The following is a 26,468-nucleotide window of genomic DNA, read 5'->3' as shown; positions in this document are numbered from 1 at the left end:
CTAGTCCACTGGTGGGGCTGGTGGTTCTTGTCCCTAGGGGGAAGGAAGGAAGAAAAGAAAAAAACTCACCACATACAGGATTAGAAACAGTGCTTCAAATAAGAGGGCTTCGCAATAAAAGAAGAACTCGGAGGAGTGATGTTGTGCTTTCTTTTAAGATCTTTCAGTATCTCTTTCAATACTCTGAATAAATGAGCGTCAAAGAACGATACCGTTTCCTGCATCAATAGGGATTTTTCCATGATCCCACATCCAGGACAAAGATCACCTCCCTAGTTTCATGCTGTAATTTTGTTTACTGACTTCTCTAAAAGCTGTGATTTTCCCTTTGTACATAAGAAGGCAGGAGGCAGTTCCAACCAGGGACTGCTGGTGTCCAGAGGACACTATGACCCATACTCAGCCACCCATGCCTGCTCCATCCCACGGTAGGCCTCACAGTTGGCCTTCATGATTCTACTTTCACTTCGGTTTTACTCATTTTCATCGTGAATGGAATTCCAAGAAAATACAGGGGGGAAAAAGTAAGGAAAAAATGACTGTAAGCTAGTCTGTATTAAAACTAAACACATTTAAGCTATTGTAGAGTCTCTCTGCAGGGCACTTTGAGACACACTTACATTATGTGGGCTCGTTGGCTTTCCGGCTGTGTTGGATCCTCTCAGATTACTAGGTCTCAGTAAGAACAAGACAAGTGCAATCACCACCCAGGCCATCATTACCATGGCAAAGCTGATGCCATTGTCACTGGAGGAATTTGGTCCTGGCACTACAGACAAGGAAAACTCAAGTTATAACACAGAGTGACAGCAGAGTTCTTTCCCCAAAATGAAAACAAAAATGCAACATGTCTTAGAAAAAAAAACTGAAATATTTTTCAATTGAGTTTTCTAATTAGTCCTTCCTTTTGCCTCTGAGACATGTAATTCTTGGTTAGTGTTACACTGTTTTTTATCACATTTCTTATCCCTTGGAAAAGAGACTCTATTTCATAAGATTTCACTGGAATTCTCAGCATTATCATTAATATTTCTTAGTTCGCATTAACTCCTCATGAACTGGAGATGATAAACACATAGTTTTTAAGAGTTTGGACCTTCAGTTGTGTTGAGGGAAAATATTATCGTTATCAGTATGTTATATCAATATTTTAAAACTTGGATGACCTTTATACATGCAATCCAGTAAACTAGCATATAATTCGGCATGAAAAGAACAACTGCTTTACTTTGGGGCTTCCAGACAACATTAACAGCCACCCAGAGACTACCTGCAGCAGCACATGAGACAGCCTTAGGCACCTGCTTTGGCACGTATGTTCAGTAGAACGCTGAAAATTCAGATCACCTGTTAGGCTGGATTCCCCACACGATGCAGAGAAACAGGGACTGGTCAGGCTGCCTTCTGGAATTTTTGCTGAACCATAGTGCACTTGGGGTCTGTGGTTAAATAAGAGTCGGGGCAAGTAAACGCTGCTAGGTTAGCTCATGCTACAGGTCAGGGAAGGGAGCAGATGGAACCACAGAGGGAAACCACAGGCATTCGTGCAAGACAATTTCTATCCAGCCTGCGTTGTAATACTGTTTGGATGGAACCAAATGTGCTGAAACATGTTCTAAACTAATTTAAACAAGACAACAGCTTGGCCCTGTACTACCTACTCAAAGCACGCCAGATACTAGAACAGCCACAACACTGTTTACGTTATTCAAGTACCATTAAACCCACATCTTTCACAAATGACCATGTGTTTTAATAATGACGTGAGGTATTTCAGAATCTGTTACTTTAATCTCTTAACATAAGGAGATGAGGATAAGCAAAATCTCACATAGCCGGGGTGAATCATACTTTTCAAAGCTTTGCATCACAAATCAAGAGAATTGACAAGAGGCTGTTTCAGCTACTGGGAGCAATAGTATGTAGAAGATGGCAATCTTTTGCTACAAAGACCTCCACCACTGAGATCACAAAATAATCAGGTAAAATCAGCTTATGGATAAAGAACAGTTGAATGAAGCTGAAACCAAGCAGGATGGAATTTATGCTGATGAGCAGAAGAAAAAAGTCTTATTTTGAAGAGCTCACAGCCACAGTGCTTTTACCTATAATTGGTATTTTTGCAGGTAATTTAGAAGTGTTTTTTTGATTCCTTGAAGAATAAAGGCTATCCTATAAGAGCACCTGTGGACGATATTTTTCGGCATTTCCAGATGGCTAGAAGATTGTCCTGTTCTGACCTCACAGATTAATGTCCCTGCCACCATCCATTTTGATGGATGGATCTGATTATTAATGTCCAGTGCCTGGGAGACATCAACTAGTACAGAATGTAGCGGTACGTATTCCCATGTCCCTGAGTGACTCTAACCTGCCTTTCCACATAACACCAAAGCCAGCCCAAGGTCTTTATTTTCAGACTATCTGGTCCCCTGGGCTCAGCATACCTATATTATATCCACGTACTTCTGAATGAAGCCTGTGAGCACTTCTGCCCCTCTGGTTAACTGGAATTTTTTTACATTGTGGCTGAATTATCTCCGCACAGGAGGAAGCTCTATGAGGGCCTGGTCTGAGACTGTGGGATAAACTCCCTTGGGAGCTAATGACTACGGTGAATCCTATCTGTTGTTCCACATAGGAGATACAGTTCTGTGGTTTGCTTTTTCCTATAGAAACAGACTAGGCCACATAAACTAGTCTTCTTTTGGGGAGGAATGGGAAAAGAAAAAACAATCTTCTGTGACAGACGTTTGCCACCTCATTTAATGTTTTACTAGAAGGCAGTCAAAGCTATTAAAATGACGAGTTTGGTAAAAATAATTTCTAAAGATTAAAGGTCAACCACCTCCCGGCTGTGCAACTGAAATCTCAAGAATTCATATTATAATTAATAAATGCCCTTGTTAAATACTCCTTACATGAGCTTAGTTCTCCTCTTAAAGTGCTATTTTTCATTCAGAGTGGGGTTGTACTCTAAAGAAAAAGAGGAAAGATTGCATTTCTTTTACTGTAAAAGTATATTCCATGTGGTGCTTTTTGTCTGCCCTCTCATGGTAGAAATACCTCCTTTTGGATCTTCAGCTTTTTACTGTTTAACATCTGCATGTGGGAAGGCAAAAGCATGCTCTCTGACTTGTGCCTTCTTCTTTTCATGGTGTTTTTAGCCTTGCTTGTTCTGTGAAAGAAAGGTAGGAAACCATATGAAGAGAGCTGTCCTACAGATGAATCATCAGGGAAGACAAAGAGCCTGTGCGACCTTCAGCAGGTAATCCCTGCAAGCTGACACTCTCAAAGACAGGAATAAGGAAACTGAAGAAAGCCAAAAAGGACTTGAGTGGAGGAAGGGAGAAGGGAATTACCAGAAAAGGGAGGGAAGAGTTGGCAGACATTTCATGCCGTTAGGTTAGGCTGCTGTGACTCCCCTAGATGAGCACAACTCAGGGTGAATCACAGATACGCATTCATTTTAAAATACATAAAAATTTGGAAGTAGAGTAGACAACATTTGAGACAGTCATCTCTGACCATATTACAAGCTAGTAGAGCACTCAGAATAGTGTTGAAAATATGAATGTGGTAAATACAGGTCACAACATCTGGGAATTGCTAGAACACAGAGAAAAAAATTGGGCGGTGGCCCCTCATTTCCTCTGACATGGAAGGCTGACTGTGAAGAGCCATGAGCCATCAGAGCAGCTCAGTACCAGCTGCGGATCCTCCCTGGGCTGGACGAACCGCTGATGTTGCAACTGCAATACACTTCAGAGAAATTGTTCCTGCTCCACTTGCACTAGACAGAATTCAGAATTATTGCTCTTATTCCTCATTTCAAGGGAAACTGTAAGATCTTCTGATTTGCTGAGCGTGAACAATCCCAAGAGAATATTAAATGTGTTGCATATTCAAAACTTGCAGCCTTTTTTCTCCAAGGCACTCACTGAAATGGAGGCAAGAGTCAGCAGACTCTGACACATGCTTTACCGTCACAGCAGATATTCTGATGGAGAATCAGCAGAGGAACAGCCACCAAGCAGAGTGCTCAAATGCACTCTGAAGCAGTGAAACCGTGCTCATATCCTCCCGTGTGTAGGAGTACAAACCCAAAAGCACTGGTCCTGACCCTGGCAGGGAACCCTCTGCAGGGTAGGCACTAGAATATAATGGTGCGAACAATGATAAATAAGAATTTTAGAAGTAGTAACACAAAAATGCAAATGAGGGAGCCTTGGTGCTACTGCTTTGATCTGGCTCCAAAAATCTAAAAAAGATCTGAAATCAAGGGTTGAAACAACAAAGTGTGCTCAGGAAGAATGAACTCAGAGTGTTTCTGAGAACTTCCAGCTGGTAGCAACAGCGTAACACATGACGCTGCTGTGACATGGGCTGAACCACAGCCTTGACGTTTCCCAAAACAAAACCACATACATTTCATCAGTTATTCCACAACCTTTCAACTTAAGAATCTGTGTATGACAACATTCCCGGCTGTTCTTCCAGAAGGAAGACCAAATCCTGGGAATGAGCAAATGGGTGGGAGTGATACAAGCTTCTTCATATCAACGTCCTGAAATGAGGAATTAAAGTCAGCAAGTAACAGGAAATAGAGCTGTGGGACCTAGGGAAGAGGAGACCCACCTCAAAAATAAGCTCATCATGATATAGCTCATCAGAACAGAATGAAGCAATGGACAGAAGACTGGCCCAGAATTGTTTTAATCTGCCTCTGAAAACATCTCAAGAAGCTTCTCCAGGCTAAATCTGTTTGGTTTTTTGCCTTTGACTCCTGGGAGTCTTACAGAGCTCATGTTGGCCCAAGCACAGAATCACAGAAGCATCACAAGATAATCTGACAAATAGGCAGTCTGTGTCATTGCATCAGCAGAAAAATACCTTTGCTGGAACTAAATTTAAGGCAATGTAATAACATACGAGAGGACTGACTCTGTAATTTTTGCTTTGGTTTCTGAAACAAACCACTGGTTTGGAACAATTGCTGCCAAATTGCTTGCATCTGCACAGACAGTTATTGCAAAGATCTCTTTCAGAATCGAAAGCTATTTGTTGCAAGCCATTCACATCCCCACTGTACTACAGCTTGGTAGCATGAAAGCTATCCCACAAGCTTTGTGCCCACACATAGCAGAACTTACTTACTTATAGTCTTTAGTCTAAGAGCTTACAAAACATCAGTGAGCCAAGATTCCCAAGGCTTGAGTGAGAATGACATACCATCACTTGGTTTTGACAGCGGACTAAAGATCAGAAAGCTGCACAGCCTGTCTATGCCTACTTCTAATACAGAAAATGTTCTGTCACCTGCCTCTTTCCCTCTCCTCCAGGCCTGTGATTTAAAAAAAAAAACACAAATAGATACCTAAGGTGTAGGAGATGAAAAAGTCTGCCCTAGGACAAGTATATTTGGGAGAGCAGGGGTGCTGGCAGTCGCAGCCACACAGCATAACTTGGAGAGCCCATAAAGAAAGGGTAAAGCCAGCAGCACTGTCATGGCACATGTGAACCCCGCTTTTTTTTTTTCAGGGGTTATCTGGGAAAGCTCATAGCTTTTCCCCTTCAACCCAACATGGCAATGAATCTGGGACTGTTTCACACTGGGAGGGCACAGTGCAAATCCAAGCTAGATGCCCATCTCTAAACAGGTTTTACTGGGGAGCGAAGAGGGAGGAACATGAGAGAAGAGTACAAGGATCTTGTTAGGTCAAGCAGGGACAAAATTAGAAAGGCAAAAGCCCAGCTAGAGCTCAGTCTGGCCACGGTCGTAAAGGATAACAAAAATGCTTTTACAAATATATTAACAACAAAAAGAGAGGCAAGGAGAATCTCCATCCCTTATTGGATATGGGGGGGAACATTGTCACCAAGGATGAGGACAAGGCTGAGGTACTTAATGCCTTCTTTGCCTCAGTCTTTAATAGCCAGACCAGGTATCTGCAGGATATTCAGCCCCCTGATCTGGAAGACGGGGATGGAGAGCACATTAAATTCCTCATATTCCAGCAGGAAACAGTTAAGGACCTGCTAAGCCACCTGGATACACACAAGTATGCGGCCTGATGGGATCCACCCAAGAGTACAGAGAGAGCTGGCGGAGAGCTTGCCAAGCCACTCTCCATCATATATCAGCCGTCCTGGTTAACAGGGGAGGTCCCAGAAGACTGGAGGCTTGCCAATGTGACACTCGTCTACAAGAAAGGCCGGAAGGAGGATCCCGGGAACTGACCTCAGTACCAGGGAAGATGATGGAGCGGTTCATCTTGAGGGTGCTCACAGGGCATGTGCAGGACAAGCAAGGGATCAGGCCCAGCCAGCATGGGTTCATGAAAGGCAGGTCCTGCTTGACCAACCTGATCTCCTTCTATGACCAGGTGACCCGCCTAGTGGATGAGGGAAAGGCTGTGGATGTTGTCTACCTGGACTTTAGTAAAGCCTTTGACAGGGTCTCCCACAGCATTCTCCTGGAGAAACTGGCGGCTCGTGGCTTAGACAGGTTTACTCTTCGCTGGGTAAAGAACTGGCTGGATGGCCGAGCTCAGAGAGTTGTGGTGAATGGAGTTAAATCCGGCTGGTGGCCGGTCACAAGCGGTGTTCCCCAGGGCTCGGTTCTGGGGCCGGTCTTGTTCAGTATCTTTATCGATGATCTGGATGAGGGGATCAAGTGCTCCCTCAGTAAGTTTGCAGATGACACCAAGCTGGGTGGGAGTGTTGATCTGCTGGAGGGTAGGAGGGCTCTGCAGAGGGATCTGGACAGGCTGGATCGGCCGAGGTCAACTGTATGAGGTTTAATAAGGCCAAGTGCCAGGTCCTGGACTTGGGTCACAACAACCCCAGGCAACGCTACAGGCTTGGGGAGGAGTGGCTGGAGAGCTGCCCGGTGGAAAGGGACCTGGGGGTGCTGGTTGACAGCCGGCTGAGCATGAGCCGGCAGTGTGCCCAGGTGGCCAAGAAGGCCAACAGCGTCCTGGCCTGTATCAGAAATAGTGTGGCCAGCAGGAGTAGGGAAGTGATTGTGCCCCTGTACTCAGCACTGCTGAGGCTGCATCTTGAATCCTGTGTTATTTTGGGCCCGTCACTACAAGAAGGACCTTGAGTTGCTCGAGCGTCTCCAAAGAAGGGCAACAAAGCTGGTGAGGGGTCTGGAGCACAAGTCTTATGGGGAGCAGCTGAGGGAACTGGGCTTGTTTAGTCTGAAGAAGAGGAGGCTGAGAGGAGACCTTATCGTGCTCTACAACTCCCTGAAAGAGGATTGTGGCAATGTGGGTGTTGGTCTCTTCTCCCAAGTAACTAGCGCTAGGGCGAGAGGATATGGCCTCAGGTTGCACCAGGGGAGGTTTAGATTAGATATTAGGAAAAATTTCTTCACTGAGAGAGTTGTCAAGCATTGGAACAGGCTGCCCAAGGGAGGTGGCAGAGTCACCATCACTGGAGTATTCAAAAAACATGTGGATGTGGTGCTTCGGGACATGGTTTACGGGGCATGGTGGTGTTGGGTTAATGGCTGGACTTGATGATCTTGAAGGTCTTTTCCAACCTTAATGATTCTGTGATTCTGAGAGTGAACGAAGGCACGCCCTCTCCCCAAGATCCTGGAAACCTTGACTGCACTGCTCCTAGACCTGTAGAAGACAGAGCCACCTGCGGCTCCTGCTTCCAGAACACTGCTCAGGTGCTCCCTGCTCCCTCCTAGCATTACAGTAGTCCCGATGCAGGCTAATTGAGGGAGTTCACATGCTCAATTGGTAAAGCAATATATGAAGATGCACTTCATTTTTATTTATAAGCATTTGGCAATGTTCCCTCTAGACCATGAAAAGTGTAAACAGAGCGACTCAGGGCAAGCTTACATTACTGCATAACCTTTGCGCAGCTATGCTTCCCTGCAGATGCTAGTAAATTTGACTGTCCTAGTTATGTTCACTGTTTGGAAGAGGTTTTTTGGATGTAGCAGCAAATTTCAAGGAAGGGTACACATTAGTATTCTGCTTCATTAACTACACAGCTGCCGCATCAAACAGAAATGCAGTCACAGTGCATGTCAATTTATCAGTCAGAGATGGTGGGGAACCTCCTCTCCCTCACAGTGGAGTGGAGGCTTCACAGTACTGACAGTAAGTTACTCAGCCCCAGCCGTGAACATGTGTACACGTGAGTGTCTGTGCTGAATATCCAGTCTTCACTGGTTAGGCTGCTATGACTGTAAGGAGGACAAATAAATCCCCCTCCAAGTTTTCTCCTTAGGGAAAAATTGAAATCATCCCATTTGGAGGCTAACGGTAAGATTCAGTAATGCTTAGGGCCTGATCAATGGTCATGCTGGTATATTGATACCTCCAGCCTGCTCACCATTGCCGCTTCCATACAACGCTTCCCATGTACAAATGTTAATCTGCATCACAGATACTCAGTAATTACCTCCCGCACATAACAATTTTAGTACCGTAGTATTTGATTCCATGTAATGTGTTCCTGTAACATTAAATTATCTGCTGCATTTTAAAGACCACTCAGACTGTATTTTAATTACTACTCTTTATTTTACTTCCATGCACCTGATCTCAATAGTTACTCACATTCCTGAAGGCATTCTGTGTCTGTGCAGTACGACTGGGATTGTCTCAGCTGAAACAGAGAAAAAGAAAGGCATGACACCTAGCAATGAGACTCGGTCAGCTTTTACCAAAATCATGATTTAGTATAATGTCAGAGCACAAGTTCAAGATAAGGAAGATTGTAACTGATCCTTTACTGAATTGCATTGGCTTATGGTGTGTGAAGAATGCCAGGTATGGAGGTAGTTTCTGAACACTGTTTACATAATATCTGTAAATCAACCGACTAAAGTGTTACTGCTTTCACACAGGTTGCAGCCACTGGATGCCTTTTAAAATTCAAATTAAAAATCTATAGTGAAATAGACATTGTTAGATACAGATATACTCTCTGCACACACTTTGGGCTTTATAATGGATAGGTGTTAATACCATTATCTAGGTCAAGTAACATTAAATTACTCTGTGATTACATAACAATAAATGATCAGACTGTGGTAACAGTTATGCACAGAGAAGCCAAATTAAAATTTCATATTTAAACTTAGCAATTACTATTTTTTCCCCTGAAAATATTTTTTAAAAGCAGATTTTAATATGTATTTTACTCTTTTTTCTCTTTACTGATGGGTAAAATTTAAAGCACTTTTAGAAACTGTAATGATTATTTGCATTTACAGACTAGGTAAGCTTGCTAACTGCAAGAAAAGTCAACAGTGAATAACCTGCAAATCAGTATAACTATTTTACAGATGACAAAGTTAAAAAATAAAGACAAATATCACATTCCTTATCAGCACAGAGAGGTTAAATGGATGGGATTTAATTTGCTGTATTATGGAAACAAGTTCTTCCCTTGCTTAGGTAAACCACACCGATTAATAATAAAAGTTGTAAAAAGTACAGAATTGTTACAATGCCTTGGTTAGAACTGACATTTGCTTTTTGACAGGTTTTATGTCACAGTAGCATCACAAATCCCAACACTTCTTGTTCACAACAGGTTAAACTGTTTATTATCAGTGTAAATATACAAAAGAAAAGGAAAGATGATGTTCCTTATGAAAGAAATACATGAATAATTTCTACAAACCCAATTTCCCCTTGTCTTGCCATAACTGACTTGCTGTACGTAGTCATAATGTTATGCAAAGCACATCAAGGAAACAGATAAGCAACCGAAGAAGAAAGACTTTGGAAAAGTTTAAGCCCCTTCCTTTATCAAAATGATTTTCAATGACTGACACATTTGAGAAAGAAAAAAAATGTAATTGGAGATTGACCACATTCATTCTTTCATTACTATATTAAGATCTGCTAGCAAATTTACTGAGACTACAAAGAAGTTCCTTAGGAAGTACTGGGAAGGCTGGATTTAACCTTTCAGCTATTTCTATATTTAAAAACAGCAGCAGAGGAAAGTCAAACAAAAGACTTCTACTTACCTTATTTAAAAAAAAAAAAAAATCTATCGAACTATGAGTATTTCCTGCCTTTCTTATATAAAAGTAAAAGCTCATTTTATTTTCAAACTTTGGAATGCATTCTCAAAGGGGAGGTTTTATGTTAGCAGTAGTACCAATGTGGAATATCTGACACTGAGAGATTCCTGAATTGGGAAAACTAGGTATCGCTATACCCACATTTTAGAGAGATCAGCAACATACTTATCTTCTGTTTGTATGCGGGTTCCATTCTGCAGGGGGCTTCATTTATAAACCCTACTCTGTAAAACACAGTTTGCAGCTATTCTTCAACACAGACTGATGCCCAGAATTAAAATGGGTAATAGGTGTATGATCAGAAACATATAGATCAACAAATGTATAGATCAACAAGCATAAAGCATCTAGTTATCCCTCTGTCCCCAGGATGGCTAGTACACATATAGAGTATCTAGTTTGCCCAGAAATGCAACACTGCCTTGCGGTGTTCCAGCTACAATATTGGTTATCTCCCATTCTAAGTGTTACACGCTATCCAAATACAACTTCTTTAAACCATGCAATTAACGTTTCTATAAAAGCCATCTCAAAAAATGGTGCATCTATTTTGTGGTGCTGTTAAGGTCCTTCTCCTTGACCTGCCTACCAAACAGGCTTCCACTGCTACCAAAAAGAAAAACAGATGGAGCTCCAACTTTGACTGACATGGACATGTTAACCACCAGAGAAGCTTATTTAACAACAACAGAAAGATATTCTGGCTACAGCTATGCCCTTCTTGAAGAGCGGCCTCAGGGGTGACCATGATCACACCATGCTTTGTACTTCACCGCCCCCTTGACAATTTCTTCATGAAAAGCCTACACACTGTCTGGAAATAACTGTTGAGGTAGTAGGCCACCTGATTAAGACACAATAAGTATTAAATATCTGAGATTGTGTGTGCCCAGAGGGTGCACTCAGATACTGAGTTTTATCCTACGGGCATCCTTGGTGACTTCTCAAAAGACAGGGCAAGACCTTAAGATGAAAAGTACTGCTGGAAACACCAATGATAGAAATATTAGAGTAAGCAAGCAATCTTACGAAAATACCATTAGGAGTTGCTCTGCAGATCGCTGCTGAAAAGAAATGCTCTTGCATTAGATTATATCCTGACAATAAGGAAAAAAGTCTGCTTATGTGTGGAGGAACAATGTACAGAGGAACCTTTACAAAGTACAGAGCTATCTGTACTTTTTCTGATAAAAGGGCTGTGCTTTCCAGAGGGCTTGGACAACAAATATGCCATTTTTTAATGGGGATTTGGAACTGTACAAGGTAGGTTTAGAAACCTCAAATTATGTTGCAAAACAGGTACAAGAGAAAAGTATGGAAAAAATGCATTTTTAATAATTTGTATTAAATTCCTCTAAATTGAAAACAATACATAATCATACAGTCATGCAGATTTAAAGATCCCACCTAAAAAAAATTACACTTCATAGTCTCTGCTACATTTCCAGCAATACAAATATTTCTTAGAAATCTTTCTTAGCTATGCCAGGTAATATAAAAATTTCTTATAAAAACTACCTGGGCTGGAGAAGATTTGGTCAGAACAGGACCACCCATAGACTCAAATAGGCTTTCAGAAGCCATAGATCACCTGGTAAAAAACACACCTCAACACTCTTCTCATGCTCACCTCCCCTCCCGACTACAAGCACACACAAAAACTCAGTAATGCATGAGCAGAAGATCTAGGAGGGCTCTTGTGTGCCAGGTAACAAAACTGTTTTTAACAGCTCAGTGGCAGGCTGCATGTTGTTCTCTTGGGATGAGACACGGCAGATGACGGCAGCAGTAAAAACAGGTTTTTCTCAATTCACTTGGGTGAACTAGTTCCTAACTCTGTAACCCAATACAAAGCTGACTCCTTGCGTTCACTCAATTAGTGAAAGATGAGAAACGATTCTGGCACGTGTATGAAATGCTTACGTAAGGTGAACGGATGGGAAAGGTAATGAATGCCTTTTGCTGAAACAAGAATGCTCCTTCTACAAATTAGCTCTCTTGGTAACTACACCCTTAAGAGACATAGCAACTGTAGGAAAAAAATTGAATGTGAGACATTTCAGTCGTCAGCTAATTGAAAAAAGAGCAATTATCAGGGACTGCAAGTGCAGTCCTTTGTATTCAGATTTTCTATTCCAACGGGGAGGGGAAGTTTAGATGAAAGTTTGTGGAATAATAGTAAAACGTTGAACCAGTCCTTCCCTCTTCTCAACAAAACCCTCAAAAAGACTTTTCAAATCACAGAATCACTAAGGTTGGAAAGGACCTTCAAGATCATCAAGTCCAACCATTAATCCAGTGCCACCATGTTCCTTAAACCATGTCTTGAAGCGCCACATCCACACGTTTTTTGAACACTTCCAGAGATGGCGACTCCACCACCTCCCTGGGCAGCCTGTTCCAATGCCTGACCACTCTCTCAGTGAAGAAATTTTTCCTAATATCCAATCTAAACCTCCCCTGGCGCAACTTGGTGCCATTTCCTCTCGTCCTATCACTAGTTACTTGGGAGAAGAGACCAACACCCACATTGCCACAACCCCCTTTCAGGGAGTTGTAGAGAGCGATAAGGTCTTCCCTCAGCCTCCTCTTCTCCAGACTAAACAACCCCAGTTCCCTCAGCCGCTCCTCATAAGACTTGTGCTCCAGACCCCTCACCAGCTTCGTTGCCCTTCTCTGGACACGCTCCAGTACCTCAACATCCTTCTTGTAGTGAGGGGCCCAAAACTGAACACAGTATTCGAGGTGCAGCCTCACCAGTGCCAAGTACAGCGGCATGATCACTTCCCTACTCCTGCTGGCCACACTATTTCTGATACAGGCCAGGACGCTGTTGGCCTTCTTGGCCACCTGGGCACACTGCCGGCTCATGCTCAGCCGGCTGTCAACCAGCACCCCCAGGTCCCTTTCCACCGGGCAGCTCTCCAGCCACTCCTCCCCAAGCCTGTAGCGTTGCCTGGGGTTGTTGTGACCCAAGTGCAGGACCCGGCACTTGGCCTTATTAAACCTCATACAGTTGGCCTCTGCCCATCGATCCAGCCTGTCCAGATCCCTCTGTAGAGCCCTCCTACCCTCCAGCAGATCAACACTTCCACCCAGCTGGGTGTCATCTGCAAACTTACTGAGGGAGCACTCGATTCCCTCATCCAGATCATCGATAAAGATACTGAACAAGACCGGCCCCAGAACCGAGCCCTGGGGAACACTGCTTGAGACCGGCCGCCAGCCGGATTTAACGCCGTTCACCACAACTCTCTGGGCTCAACCATCCAGCCAGTTCCTCACCCAGCGAAGAGTAAACCTGTCTAAGCCACGAGCCGCCAGTTTCTCCAGGAGAATGCTGTGGGAGACGCTGTCAAAGGCTTTACTAAAGTCCAGGCAGACAACATCCACAGCCTCTCCCTCATCCACTAGGCGGGTCACCTGGTCATAGAAGGAGATCAGGTTGGTCAAGCAGGACCTGCCTTTCATGAACCCATGCTGGCTGGGCCTGATCCCTTGCTTGTCCTGCAGGTGCCCTGTGAGCACTCTCAAGACCAACCGCTCCATCATCTTCCCCAATACAGAGGTCAGGCTGACAGGCCTGTAGTTCCCGGGATCCTCCTTCTGGCCTTTCTTGTAGATGGGTGTCACTTTGGCAAGCCTCCAGTCTTCTGGGACCTCCCCTGTTAACCAGGACTGCTGATAAATGATGGAGAGTGGCTTGGCAAGCTCCTCCGCCAGCTCTCTCAGTACTCTCGGGTGGATCCCATCAGGCCCCATAGACTTGTGGGTGTCCAGGTGGTTTAACATGTCCTTAACTGCTTCCTCCTCGATTATGGGCGGGTTATTGTACTCTCCATCCCTGTCTTCCAGCTCAATGTTTTTCAGACTGGGTAAACTACAGAGTTGATGAGAAAAATCTGAATAGAGAAGCAATTCTTATAATATGTTTACTCTTACATGCTTAAAGGCAATATTATGAATAAAACCAAAACCACCATTAATATTTCAAAGATCCTTGTGTTATCAAAAATGTGAATTTAGTGGAAGAATAATAGTTGACTGCCTGATCTGACACCTGCTAAAGTCAGCAACAGCCTTTTCACATTTTTCAGTATATTCTGGAATAGGCCCCTAAAAAGAACACAGGAACTAGGTGAGTGGAACATCAGGGCTTATTCAACAAAAAAAAGAAGAGTGAAAAATGTTACAAAACTAAATATTTATAGAAATTATTATTTCTTCCATTAAAATTCAGATATAATCCTCTTCATTTAAACATTCTCTGTGCAGTTTATCATCCAAACATAGTAAGTGGCTCAGTGCATATGAGCCAAAAAATTAACTAATTTATCTTTTATTGTCCAAAATGATGTAAACACAAATTGTAAACAGCATGAAAGCTAAAAAGGAGCTAAAAAGGCTCAAAAATTTTCAGTTTTAATACTGCGCAAACTTGCAGGCAATACAAGTAAAAATACTAATTATAAATGCACATTACTTAAAATACAGCTGTGAACTTGAATTCCCTCCAAGTAAGTTTAAAATCTTGAATATCTTAAGTTAAAAATAATTTAAATTATTAATCCCCAAACCACAAGAACACTTGGTCAATGTGAGTATTTGGTTTCCATGAAGCACCTCATAAATTCTTAGAACTGGGAGGCAACCAGTGGCTGAATTACAGCAAAGCAGTGTCCACTCTACTGACGTATTTTGAATGTAAACCCAACACAATGCTGAGAAAAAAAGAAACCAAGTGACTTCTAGGGGTAAGAGGAAAGGGCTTTTCCTCACTCTTTTCCCATGACATTCAAATTTGCATTGCAAAAATTAAAAGAGCACATTTAAAATGGCTCCCAGTTCAAATCGGAGACAGCTCTTCCTTTCTCTTTTTCCAAAAGATGCAGCTGTAGCCCCAGTTCACACCAACACAACAGTTAGTGCTCCTTTGACGCTATATATAAAGGACCGTTTCAACATGCTATCTTGTGGGTCAACAGCATCTACCCATCAGGCATACCTGAAACCTGACTGTGTCCTGCTGCTACTCTTACAACAGATGCCATGTTCTGATAGGAGCCTGCACAGTTTTTAGCAATGAGAGCCACCACTTTTCACCATCCCCAGCCATGAACGAAATGTGAACAGGCACACGAAAAGGGACACTGCCTCTGGAAACTTTTTGGTGAAGTCACTATATTAAGTCAAGCCTCTATTTTTTCATGTGCAAACCTGCTATGGGCACACAAACATGCCACTGTGTGGCGAAAACAGGGTGTGAACTTTTACTGCCTGTTAGCTGCTCCACAAAATCACTGCAGTCCAAGTGAAATAGTAAGCCCAGTGAAACAGCTTCATCTAGCTAAACAGAGAACTTGTTTTTCCAATAGTGACCTCAGCCACTGGGATCATTTCAGTCTTCCCATGAAAGAAGTTAAGCTACTTTGCATTTACCACTCATCACAGATGGCTACTGTGGAGATGGAAATTCAGACTTCTGCCTACCTTCACAGTAGCTCGTTCTTGTGTCAATTCCCTTGACTCCTCTTCACAGGAGTTTTCTGAAACTCTTCAGATGAGTTTTCAGAATTCGTTACCCCAGAGTTCAACAGTCTCACAAACCCTGGGACTGGGGCTGCAATCTCTGCTCAGACAATTTTTTTTTTCCAGTTTGTAATTTTTCAGAAGAAATAACGGCATAATCCCTGTCCAAAAGCACCTTCCAACTCCAGAAATGGTCTAATAAAGAGGTAACAAAATAAGAAAAACAGGACTAGTGGCAGAAACACAGTGCAATAATCAATGAAGTCTACTGTGAATGGCAGATGAGATTAAAATAAATTATTTATGTAGGGATAAATAAAATAATTGCCTTTTAGAGTAACTTTTGAGACAGCTCAAAACAGAAATAAGTCCTTAGGAAAGACATGAATGAAAAATTAGCAAGTTCACAAGCCAGGTCAGGAAAAGACTGCCATCCAAAAAATTGTGATGGAAGAAAGTCCAGAGAAATGTCTCAAAGAAACAGATAAATTAGGTACAAAGATAAGAAAGCAGAAACAGATAATGGTAGCAATGAAAAGAAAAGGATAGATAAGTAGGAAACCAAGGACAAATAACTAACTTGATATGGTCATTTATCCCATGAATAAAAGTAAATTTAAAATGGAATCATAAAGACTGTTGGTTGAAAAGTTTATGTGATAAAAAGGGCAAAATATTATCCCCTGTGAAAATATTTCTTTTGCAATTCAGACCAGTTGTAAGGTCTGCTGCTTCTCTCTATCGATGCCAGAAGATGACACCACCATGGCATATTCCTGATCGTGTTCTCATGCTTCTGGGTAATGAAATCACTGTTTAAGCTTTGTTGGCAGCCACATCTGTTCTGTCCAAAGTATATAAATGATTTAGTAAAGAACATGATAAATAAATTGCTGTGGTAGGATAGGCCAGTCCTGAATACAAGCCAGGTTGCAAAATGAATTGTAGCATTATCCGTAGAGTTTAGATTTAAAGATGCAAAAAATGACACCTACATGCATTATTCTGCTACAGGCTGGCCAAGAGAAATAAGAGAAAAATAAGGGGAAAAGAAGGGCGTATTGATGGAATTAAATTGTCTCTCAGACTACATTAGCTTATCTTAGAGAAACAAAAAAGGAAAAAGTGAACACTGCCTTCACCGCTCCTACATTTTATATGAGCATATGCAGAATTAAAATAAAATAAATGACTGTTCATACAAGGACAGAATAACAGTCTGCGATAAAAATACGGAGCTTGGCCCTGTGAGGTGACAAGTAATTTCCTCTCCCATGGCAAATGAGAGAGAAGGATGGTTGGTACCTTTCAGAATAATATCCCTAGATTACAAACAGATCCTTAAGACCCAGAGACATCAACCAGTTACGACAGAGGGAGAACATAACTTTCATACTGAAAGACATGACATTTTATGGAGGAAGGTGCAACAGATAAACAAGTCAGAGGGACCACTGTGCAAATAAGGGTCCTGATTTGGGCAAGAACTCACTATTCCCTTTCTCATTTTTCTTGGGATTACTGTTTCACCTCAGCATCATATAGATCCCCCTTTTCCGCACTTCCCTGACTGTCCTACAGTTGCATTGACTTTTATTGGTACTTCATTTTATAATTTTGCTGGCCTTGAGGACCTGGGATATCACTGCCATGCTACTTTTAGTGAATGCAAAGCAGAATGGATGAGCAGAACAGGGAGAGTCAGGGCAAAGATGATGAAGCAGTGTGATAGTCAGGATCATTACAAGGAGCTCACAGCACCTCTGACTACATGAAGCACTAGACAACAAATGGATGAGATAGAATATTACACAATATTACTACAGAGGCATCTGAAAACATTCATGAATAACACACACAGATGTCCCAAGAGGGCATTAGCAAACTTGTATCTAAAACACAAAAACAGAATACATGTGGGTTTTTTGACCAAACAGCTGAGTATCTTCTGCAAAAGAAGTTACGTATTAGCAAAAGAAAAGGGTACTCCCACATAGATAGCCTTGAGGAAAATGCTTAGAACTAGGAGTTCCAACAGGTAAGTACAGTTTGCTCTAAGTGTTGATTACATCCACATGTAGCCTGAGAGAAAAAGCACAATTTTATTCTTTTTCTTCAAATGAGATGGCTACAACACAGTTCTGATCATCAAACACAGTTCAGCCATTCATAATACAGGTTATAGCTATTAATTACTTCTGGAATACCAAGCTGACAGAATTTTCAATGCATCATTTTCTACACTGCTTGCAATGCTGTCACGCATGCTTCGAGGCAGTCATGAGGTGTGACTGAGATTTTATTTATATATTTTTTTAAAATATATACTGGTTAAGAAGCAGCTTCCAGCATACTACAAAGCTCAGGAATGGGAAATGCAGAGAATGACAGGCACCTTCAAATTTTAGTTAAGTCCTGATACCTAACCCCTTATAGGAAAAAATAGTCTCCATGGGACATAGACCTGCGTGGATACCATTTTTCACGTCTTTTTTCTTTTTTTTTTAAACATCCACTTACCTGCCTAGAAAACAGTCTCCATTGCAACTGCTTGATCTAGAACTAGTTTCTAGCTTAAAGAACTTTAACAGTGCATGAATTCTGCAATTCTGCAACGTTTTGAGGCCTTAACCTGTGCCACACCAGCACCTTTAGCACCCAGTGAAGGCGGGGAGACGGAAGTCAGTGGAGCAAGAGCACTCAGGAACAGGCTCACACCCTGCCACTCCAACCTTGTGTTTTATTGTTTGGCCCAGTGCTTTTGGAGGTGCACCCACCAAGTCTTCTCCCCTGCACCTCAGAAGGATGATAGCTTCTTTGTCCTAATGAGCAAGCTAAGGCTCAGCTGTTGGAAAAGGTCCTTTTTGAACCAGCTTGAATGCCGAGAAATTGGGAATTGAAGGTACAGGTCTGGAAAAAAGGGGCAAGTGAGAGCGAAATGCAATTTCCTGCTTTTGGGGCGGTTGTCTAAGAAGAGCTATAGACTAGAAGTAGACAGTAGCAACTGCTGTTTAAAAAAAAAAAAAAAAAGGGAAGGCAACATGTGTAAGAAGCCTCCGGGACAACCTACATATGTAGGAGGTCACTTTAAATTATCACAAATGTATTCTGTATAGTTCTGCTGTGCTTTCAGTAGAAGGCCACATCAGCAGGGTAACTCACTTCTGGTTGCCTGAGGGACAGTTTAAGTCAGCCTTAGCTGTGCTGACATCTTGAGAGCTTTTCAACCATTTGCAGCACACAACGCAGATCTATTTTAGTCATCTGTGTTTATTCTGTGCTGTTTGCACAATGTCTCCCTCAGCCAAGATTCATGGCTATGTTGGATACTATTTCAGACTATGCCAGTTTATAATAGTAAGACTCTAAAATGACCTGGCTAAGAGAATTATGTGGCAACTTGGTTGACAAAAAAGAGTGTTTGAACCAATTATGTGGAAATAGTTTGAGAATTTGAACTTTTTCTATAAAAAAAATCTAGTGACACCTCAAAATACAAGAGAGATTAAAATAAAGAATGATTTGCTTTGTATCCCCCAGAGTTTTTGAGACATTCAAGCCTTCCAGTATAGTAACATAACTAGACATGGGCCATTACTTTGCAATTAGCTACAGAAGAACAAAACACAAGGTTGTAATTCCCACAGAGGTCTGTAAGGCCATCAAATCTCTACAGTAGAACTGTTGGCAGTTCATCAAAATGAACAGAATTAGAAACGTAGAATTAGAAAATTAGAAATCAGAAGAGAACATATTACTAATCTTCACAGAAACTAGTACGAGAAAATTCTAAAGTCACACTTTCTGTAAAGAAAAAAATACTGTATCAGAAGGGAAAAGAAAAGGATGTTTATATCATACAAAGTTATGTGTGCTACTGGCTTGCTTTGACATTTCTGGCCACTCTAGTCATACACAGGTTTCAGGCTTTATGGAAGATGCTTTACGTATAATTATCCCTCGCCACCACATACACTGTGTTTTCAGTCTAGTTTTCAGACTTGACCTGAGCCTTGGGCTAAGATACTCCATGGATCAGCCATGCTTACTCAGAGAGCATCAAAGTCCAGAGAAGTAACATAGTGCAATCAGGTTTTTATTTTACCAAAGTAGTGAAAAAAAGGGAAATAAAAAGGTTTAAATATAACATCATTCTTATGCAGAGATTTGCTGTCTTCTGCTGCAACTAAGACAGGAGCCATTTCCTCTGGATACCACAGAATGTCCTTCACCATGACTCTTTCAAACAACTGTCCCCTTGTCTGACAGAGTCCCCCTCATTAAAGTACTTGATGTCATTTGTTGTTATTCATTCTTGAACTTTGGCTCTTCTTGTCAAAATAAGTTTTGCAGATGGAGGAGACTGAAGAGGAGATAAAGTCATATAAACTAACAGACCAGCCATTGTCTTTTGACAACTCTTGTGTATCTGCAGAGGATGAAAAATCTTGTGATATTTTTCTTCTATGCTTACTTCCTCTTATGGAAGTTCCCAATTATCTGCTATAGCCATAGAGCAAATAGTGAACCCGACATACAATAGTCAAATTGTTACACACCACCACCAAATCATAACAGATGTTGCCATGGGTATTACATACTAGAAATTGTATTTATGAAGTCACAGTGGAAGACTTCAGATTTTTATTGTTTCCTATGTACATTTGAAAATCATAATATTTACTTATTATTTACAGTGGCCATACTACAGAAGTTTACCATGTGCAAAATTTTCACATTTTTGATACCAAGGAGAACCCTGAAAAATCCACTTCAGGAAAATGATAGAACATTCAGCATAAGATAATTCAATGCCACATAAGTATGTATACATAAGAACTGTGGGTATGAACAGTATCTCCCAGTTAAACTAATATCAGGAAAAAATCTTTTAAAAATATCATGCACATTAGTCCACTGTCTATAAAATCTTCATGGTATTATGAATTAAGAAGAAAAAACCTCAACAAAACAAATCCCTGCTTAGTCAAGCAAAATGAAGGACAGAAAAATAATCAAGTCACGTAGCTTAGTAAGAGTTAGGTTTTTTAAAAACAAACAGCTTGCTTGTTTTTAATTTTCTGTGGTATTGCTAATAGCAGAGAGGAAGAAGAGTTTAAGTGACGATAGGGGTTTTTTTCATTGTATGAGCATTAATTGTAATGACAAGATGAACTGAAGTCTGCGTTTCAAGTAGAGATTTAAACTATATGCTATACATAAAAAATATAATGTATTCATCCACAAATCATACTTTTGAATAGCAAATAAATTTTCTAAGAATTTCAAAGTAAATACACCAATTAAATTAGAAATTAAAATTAACACTTTGAGAATTAAAACGAGAACTTCAGGTTGTACAGTCCAGACTTTTCGACCTCCTTCTGACTTTAGCATAGCAGTGTCATTTAAATTTCCCATACAGTTAACTCCATCAGAAATCCTATGTATTTGAATATGTATTTTTAACTGTTCATGTAACAGTCATAACTGAACACATCATGCCTTCTTGATTAGCGGAAGCCTTAATTCTTATCAGTGTTGTTCTATACAGAATCATTAAGGTTGGAAAAGACCTTCAAGATCATCAAGTCCAGCCATCAACCCAACACCACCATGCCCCCTAAACCATATCTCTAAGTGCCACGTCCACACGTTTTTTGCACACTTCCAGTGACGGTGACTCCACCACCTCCCTGGGCAGCCTGTTGCAATGTTTGACCACTCTCTCCGTAAAGAAATTTTTCCTGATATCTCGTCTAACCTTCCCTGGTACAACTTGAGGCCATTTCCTCTCATTCTATCGCTAGTTACTTGGGAGAAGAGACCAACCACACCACAACCCCCTTTCAGGTAGTTGTAGAGAGCGATAAGGTCTCCCCTCAGCCTCCTCTTCTCCAGATTGAACAAGTCCAGTTCCCTCAGCCGCTCCTCATAAGACTTGTTCTCCAAACAGGCATAAACAAATTAGGCTGTAAAAATTAGTTTACTTTAACCCAAATGCAAGTTGTTAAAGTCTACATCAATCACGGGGTTTTTGCACAATGTCATTACTGGACAGAAGAATCCTAAAAGTACGTTTCCATACTTGGGCATCTCTTATAATTACATTGTTTACAATGCTCGGTCTGGAGATAATTACAACCACCTTGTTAAACAATTTATTCCAAAATCCTGACAAGTAGTCCCAGCTATAACACCATTCAAATGTGCTCTGGTGTGTTTTATACCCATCTAGGTTAAAAATATTTAACAATTAAGTAGGTGCAGGGAACCACTCTGGATATACAGCATGTTTGGATTTCCCCCACACACACACAGGCTGAACAACTACAGATTGCCCAGCTTTCCTCTACTGCAATGGTTTTGGAGTAAAGGTTTTGAGAATCCAACTTTCAGAGGTAGTGGGCACCCAGTCTCCATGGAGACATGCGGAGTTCCGCAACTTTGAGAACCGATGTCCAAGGGTTCTTTTTAAAACAAACAGTAAAATTCCTGTTTGCTTATGTTGTGTAAGACTAAGTGAAAAAACAGCAGCTTAGAAAGCAAACTTTTACTGAAGCATAAAAATTACACATGCAATAATGAAGGTTTATCAAGTCTCCTGCTAAAATCATGCAACAGGTTACTTGAGGATAGTCTCACTGCTGACTGAGACTGTTGAGACTTTTCCTTTCTAGATTCTGCTGAATTAACCCAGCTAGTGATTTGCTCTTATAAATATTTAGGAGCATCTGTTTTGCTTTTAGGATAGATGAAATCTGGCATTTCCCCTTACTCCTCATGGTTTCAAGTGCTAATTGCTATCGTCTTTTTGGAAGCCTGACACTGAGCAATAAACTCCATTCCTGCAACTATACAGGAACAGGAACTGCTAGACTGGTCTTGGTGACTGCCCTCCCCAGGAGGGCACCTATGATGTGCTCCATTTACATTCACAATGCAGGCACTAGCGTGCCTCCAGATGATCCATTTGCACCCACCTTACACTGCGTGGAGCAGCCCAAGAACAAAATCTCACAGACCTTTGTGGTATTTCTTCTGACTTTGGACACAACTCACCTGCATCGTTCATACACAGAATGCTCCAGCCATGACATAAAGAGAACTGGCTGACTGGTGCCATTGTGTGTCAGTACCTTCTAGCAAAAAATGAAAAGATAAAAAATGCTGAATGGCGGTTCAAAGTCTGAACCATACTAGTTCAGATTTGTATCTGACATGCCTTAGAGGAAAGAGCAGCCAACATACATCCTCCTTCTCCCTCCCAACTTCCTGAAGCTTGGTCCTGGGGGTTTCTTTGTCACCACTGTAGCATGTGCACAGAAGCCTCAAGGTCCAGAATCAACACAACTGTGGGATATGTCACGTTGAGGAAAAGAGGAAAACCCTTCTTCAGAAAGAACATGTGTATAAACGTCCATATGGGGGTAGCAGGGAGAACTCAAAATATTTTGAAATTGTGCCTCTAACTGGGAAGCATGAGCTAGGATGGCTGGGCCCCAACATAAAGGCTGCACAGCAGAGACAACTGCTCTCCACAGAAGCCTCAATCTTCCATGCCCCTGCGCCAACAGCATTGACCTTTAAACAGTGCATAAGTAGACTGAAGGATGTGATTACACCCCTGTACTCAGCACTTTAAACCCATATCTGGAATCATGCTCCCCTGCATGAGACATATTTACAGACTGAAGTGAATTCAGCAGAGGGTCACCAGGGGCTGGAGCACTTGCCCTGTAAGGAGAGGCTGAGGGAGCTGGGCTTGTTCAGCCCAGAGAAGAGGTAGTTTTGGGTAGATCTAAGAGCAGCCCGCCAGTACTTACAAGGAGGTTACTGAAAAACCAGAGATAGGCTCTTCACAGCACTGTATGGCAGAAGGTACAATACATTCAACTAAAACAGTGAATGGAAAAATTGGGACCATGAGGACTGTCAAACATTGGAGCAAGCTGCCCCAAGAGGATGTGGAATTGCTATCCTTGAAGGTTTTCAAGACTCAGCTGGAATAAAAGTCCTGAATGACCTGATCTGAATTCACTGTTGACCTGACTTTGAGCAGAAGGCTGGCCAAGATGACCTCCTGAAGTCCCTTCTACCCTGAACAATTCTGGTAACACCAGCAAATGGGCACACATCCCTTTCACTTCTTGTACCTCCATCCCCCAAACAAGCCTGTTGCCTGTTCAGCAGTAAGAGAGTGAGTCAACCTCTAATGACTTGTGAGCCTCACGAGAGCACTGGCTGCATCACACTTGGGAACTCCCAAAGAGAAATGGTATCAGGCCCATAAGCACATGGAATTGGCTATGCAGACATGCTCTATTTGTCTGTTGTCATTTTGGACTTTGGTGCAGCTGGCCACTACACGGATCTGGACTGTGTGGCAACTCCAGCTTTGATGCATAGCCCAAGGGTCTCATGGTCTTTGAGATGACAAGCACTTGACATGTCCTCTTGTGCTTGTGGGGGATCATTTTGCCTTCTGCTGCAGCCACTGATGTAGACCTCCCACTGAGAGCATCAAAGGGCTACTCTGGCTCCCAGCGTGGCCTGGGTGTTTTTGAGGAGGCATTCTGTGTGCACAGGCCCACGGGCACAATGTGAGAATTCAATGGCACAGTTCTGCAGTGCTGCGTTATGGACATAGGTGGTGAATTCTGCTTACCCTGAGCAGAGTAATTCTGGGAAATGGGGTCATCCAAGGTCCCTGAGAGCACACACAGGTACAGCATCTACCTGGCTTTAGGTTCTTCCCCTGGCACTCCAGATGAGATAGTGTAACAATGCACTCCAAGGCCAAGAATATGTGGACACTCAGGATTTTATGTTCAGGGTGAAGCAGGGCTTATGAGAGTATAACACACACATTTGCAAGAACAAGCTACATATACTTCTTGCAAAGTGCTGTTTAAAACAAATTTGTTCTTTTGTGGATGTATGCACGTGGAAGTGGTTTTATTTTAAGGACAAGCACACAAATGGATTCCTTATTCCCAGACATACATTCTTTGGGGACTTACACGTTAGCCCTACTCTTATCATAGGTTAGTGGATACCGTATTTTCCTGATAACTTTCCTAAAATACTGATAAGAAACCTCTTGAAGAGCCTGATCCTAGAGAGGATGCTCTTCACACATATTGTCTTGAGCAACTGTTGTAACTGATGTACTCAGCAACTGAAAAGAACATTAATTTAGGCCCTAAGAAATAAAATAGGATAAAAGATAAAAACAAATTTATGAAAACCAGTAAGGGGAAGTGCATCAAATGAAGCTGATGTACAATGTCATGTTAAAAAAGTCTACCCAAATTAGTGTTGTAATCAAGTTCACCTAACTGCTCACAGTTCACAATTGTTATTGTTATTTTTAAAATATATACTTTTACTTAGGAAAAAAAATAGCACTTTGTAGCTTTTTCTTCAATGGACAGTAAACTAAGTTCCATACAGAAGCAAAGAACCATTGCTATTTTACAGGTCACAGTTATAGCAATGTAAAATAACTTGCTTGAAGTTGCTCAACCATATCAGTAACATAGCAAGAAATAGAACTCAAAGTCACTGGATTCTCAACTTCAGAATTTTTTAAAGGTTAGTTTTAAAAATTTAGACATTGTTATCTTGCCGTATGAGTAGGTGGAACTTCATATGTGTGGTATCACATTGACCTCAAGAGTTTACAAGGTAGTTTCTCTGTTTTCATGCAGACTGAAAAAAGAGCTACAAAGAACCATTTCAACAGAAACACTGTCAATGCTGTCAAAATGCAGCCCTGGGAAATAAACAGAAAGCTATGATTTGTATTAACTATTCAAAAGCTCATCAGAAAATCAGATACACAGATTCTAATTGTACATGCAACTGAATAAGCAGAATCAAAAGCATCAGTAACTGCAAATCTGCAAGAGCTGAAGTAATGTCTGAATAAACCCCCTTCCAAATATTCTTATGTTATCCTTACCAGATTAATCAGTCTTCTCATTGCATGTTCATGCGAGCAAATGCATTCACAAGGATCAAATCCACCTTCTGCCATGGTTCCCTGGATAAACCTGAACTTCTCTGTGAACACCTAAGAAGAGTAAGAATAAAAGGACAATGAACTCTTTTTTTTTTTCAACTGACCTTATTTTCCAGAGACTCACACATCAAGTTTCAGTTCATTTAATGCCAGGGTGAAAAAGCAAAACAAAGCAGGGTAATCCTATTATTTCTTTGGCAGCATGAATGAAGAAGTCTGGTATGCGCAGTTACATTTTGATGTTGCTGAAAGCAGTGTCTCGCACAGGCTTCCTTAGAGAGACAAATATTCTTTTTGCAAGAATTTGTGTGTTTCCTCTGGGTTTTCCCACATACCACTATGAAATACATCCTAAGAAACAAGAACCACAAAGATTAAATTCTGGTCTCTGATCTGCATAGTGGGACTATGCAGATTTGCAAGTGTATGAATACAATTTGAAAAGTCAGGGGAACTTGTACTCCTAAACCCCTAACAAACTACTGGCATTCTCCCTCTGGATCTATGTACAGGAAAATAATTTAAAACCTGGTAACTTCTTTGCTACAGGGAGAAACAATCATCCTTATTGTGTAATGAAAGCAAGCAGAAGCAGGGCAAAAGTTGATATACTTTGAAACACTTTAAAAATGCAGCTACACACACTAATTTTAGATCAAAGAAGTAGGTCATTCACTTACCCATACAGAAAGTTCAAAGAAGCTGTAATGGACATAGTGGGTAACCAATTCTAGGTTATCACTCTGCTAAAACCACTTACACCAGACATGTCAAGCGTATACAAGCATATCTTTACTATTTACAAATAGTTTTCTCAGTGACTTAATTCATGGTCAAAATGGG

General features: G+C 41.4%; 1 protein-coding gene across 1 annotated transcript; it reads right to left on the bottom strand.

The window, feature by feature from the left end:
• On the bottom strand, positions 1-25,670 carry SMIM14 (small integral membrane protein 14; the record flags this gene model as incomplete). The annotated part of the gene is made up of 4 exons (XM_081999032.1): positions 25,566-25,670; positions 8,589-8,637; positions 621-769; positions 1-33 (listed from the first exon to the last, which is right to left on the bottom strand). The coding sequence occupies exons 1-4, from the start codon at positions 25,638-25,640 to the stop codon at positions 1-3; spliced, it is 306 nt and encodes a 101-aa protein (XP_081855158.1). The 5' UTR covers positions 25,641-25,670.
• Positions 25,671-26,468: the final 798 nt, after the last annotated feature.

The sequence above is a fragment of the Phaethon aethereus genome, assembly GCF_964289735.1.
Source record: "Phaethon aethereus genome assembly, chromosome: 4".
NCBI lineage: Eukaryota > Metazoa > Chordata > Aves > Phaethontiformes > Phaethontidae > Phaethon > Phaethon aethereus.
The sequence above is the reverse complement of the archived record's forward strand: the minus strand, read 5'-3'. Positions and strand labels throughout refer to the sequence as shown.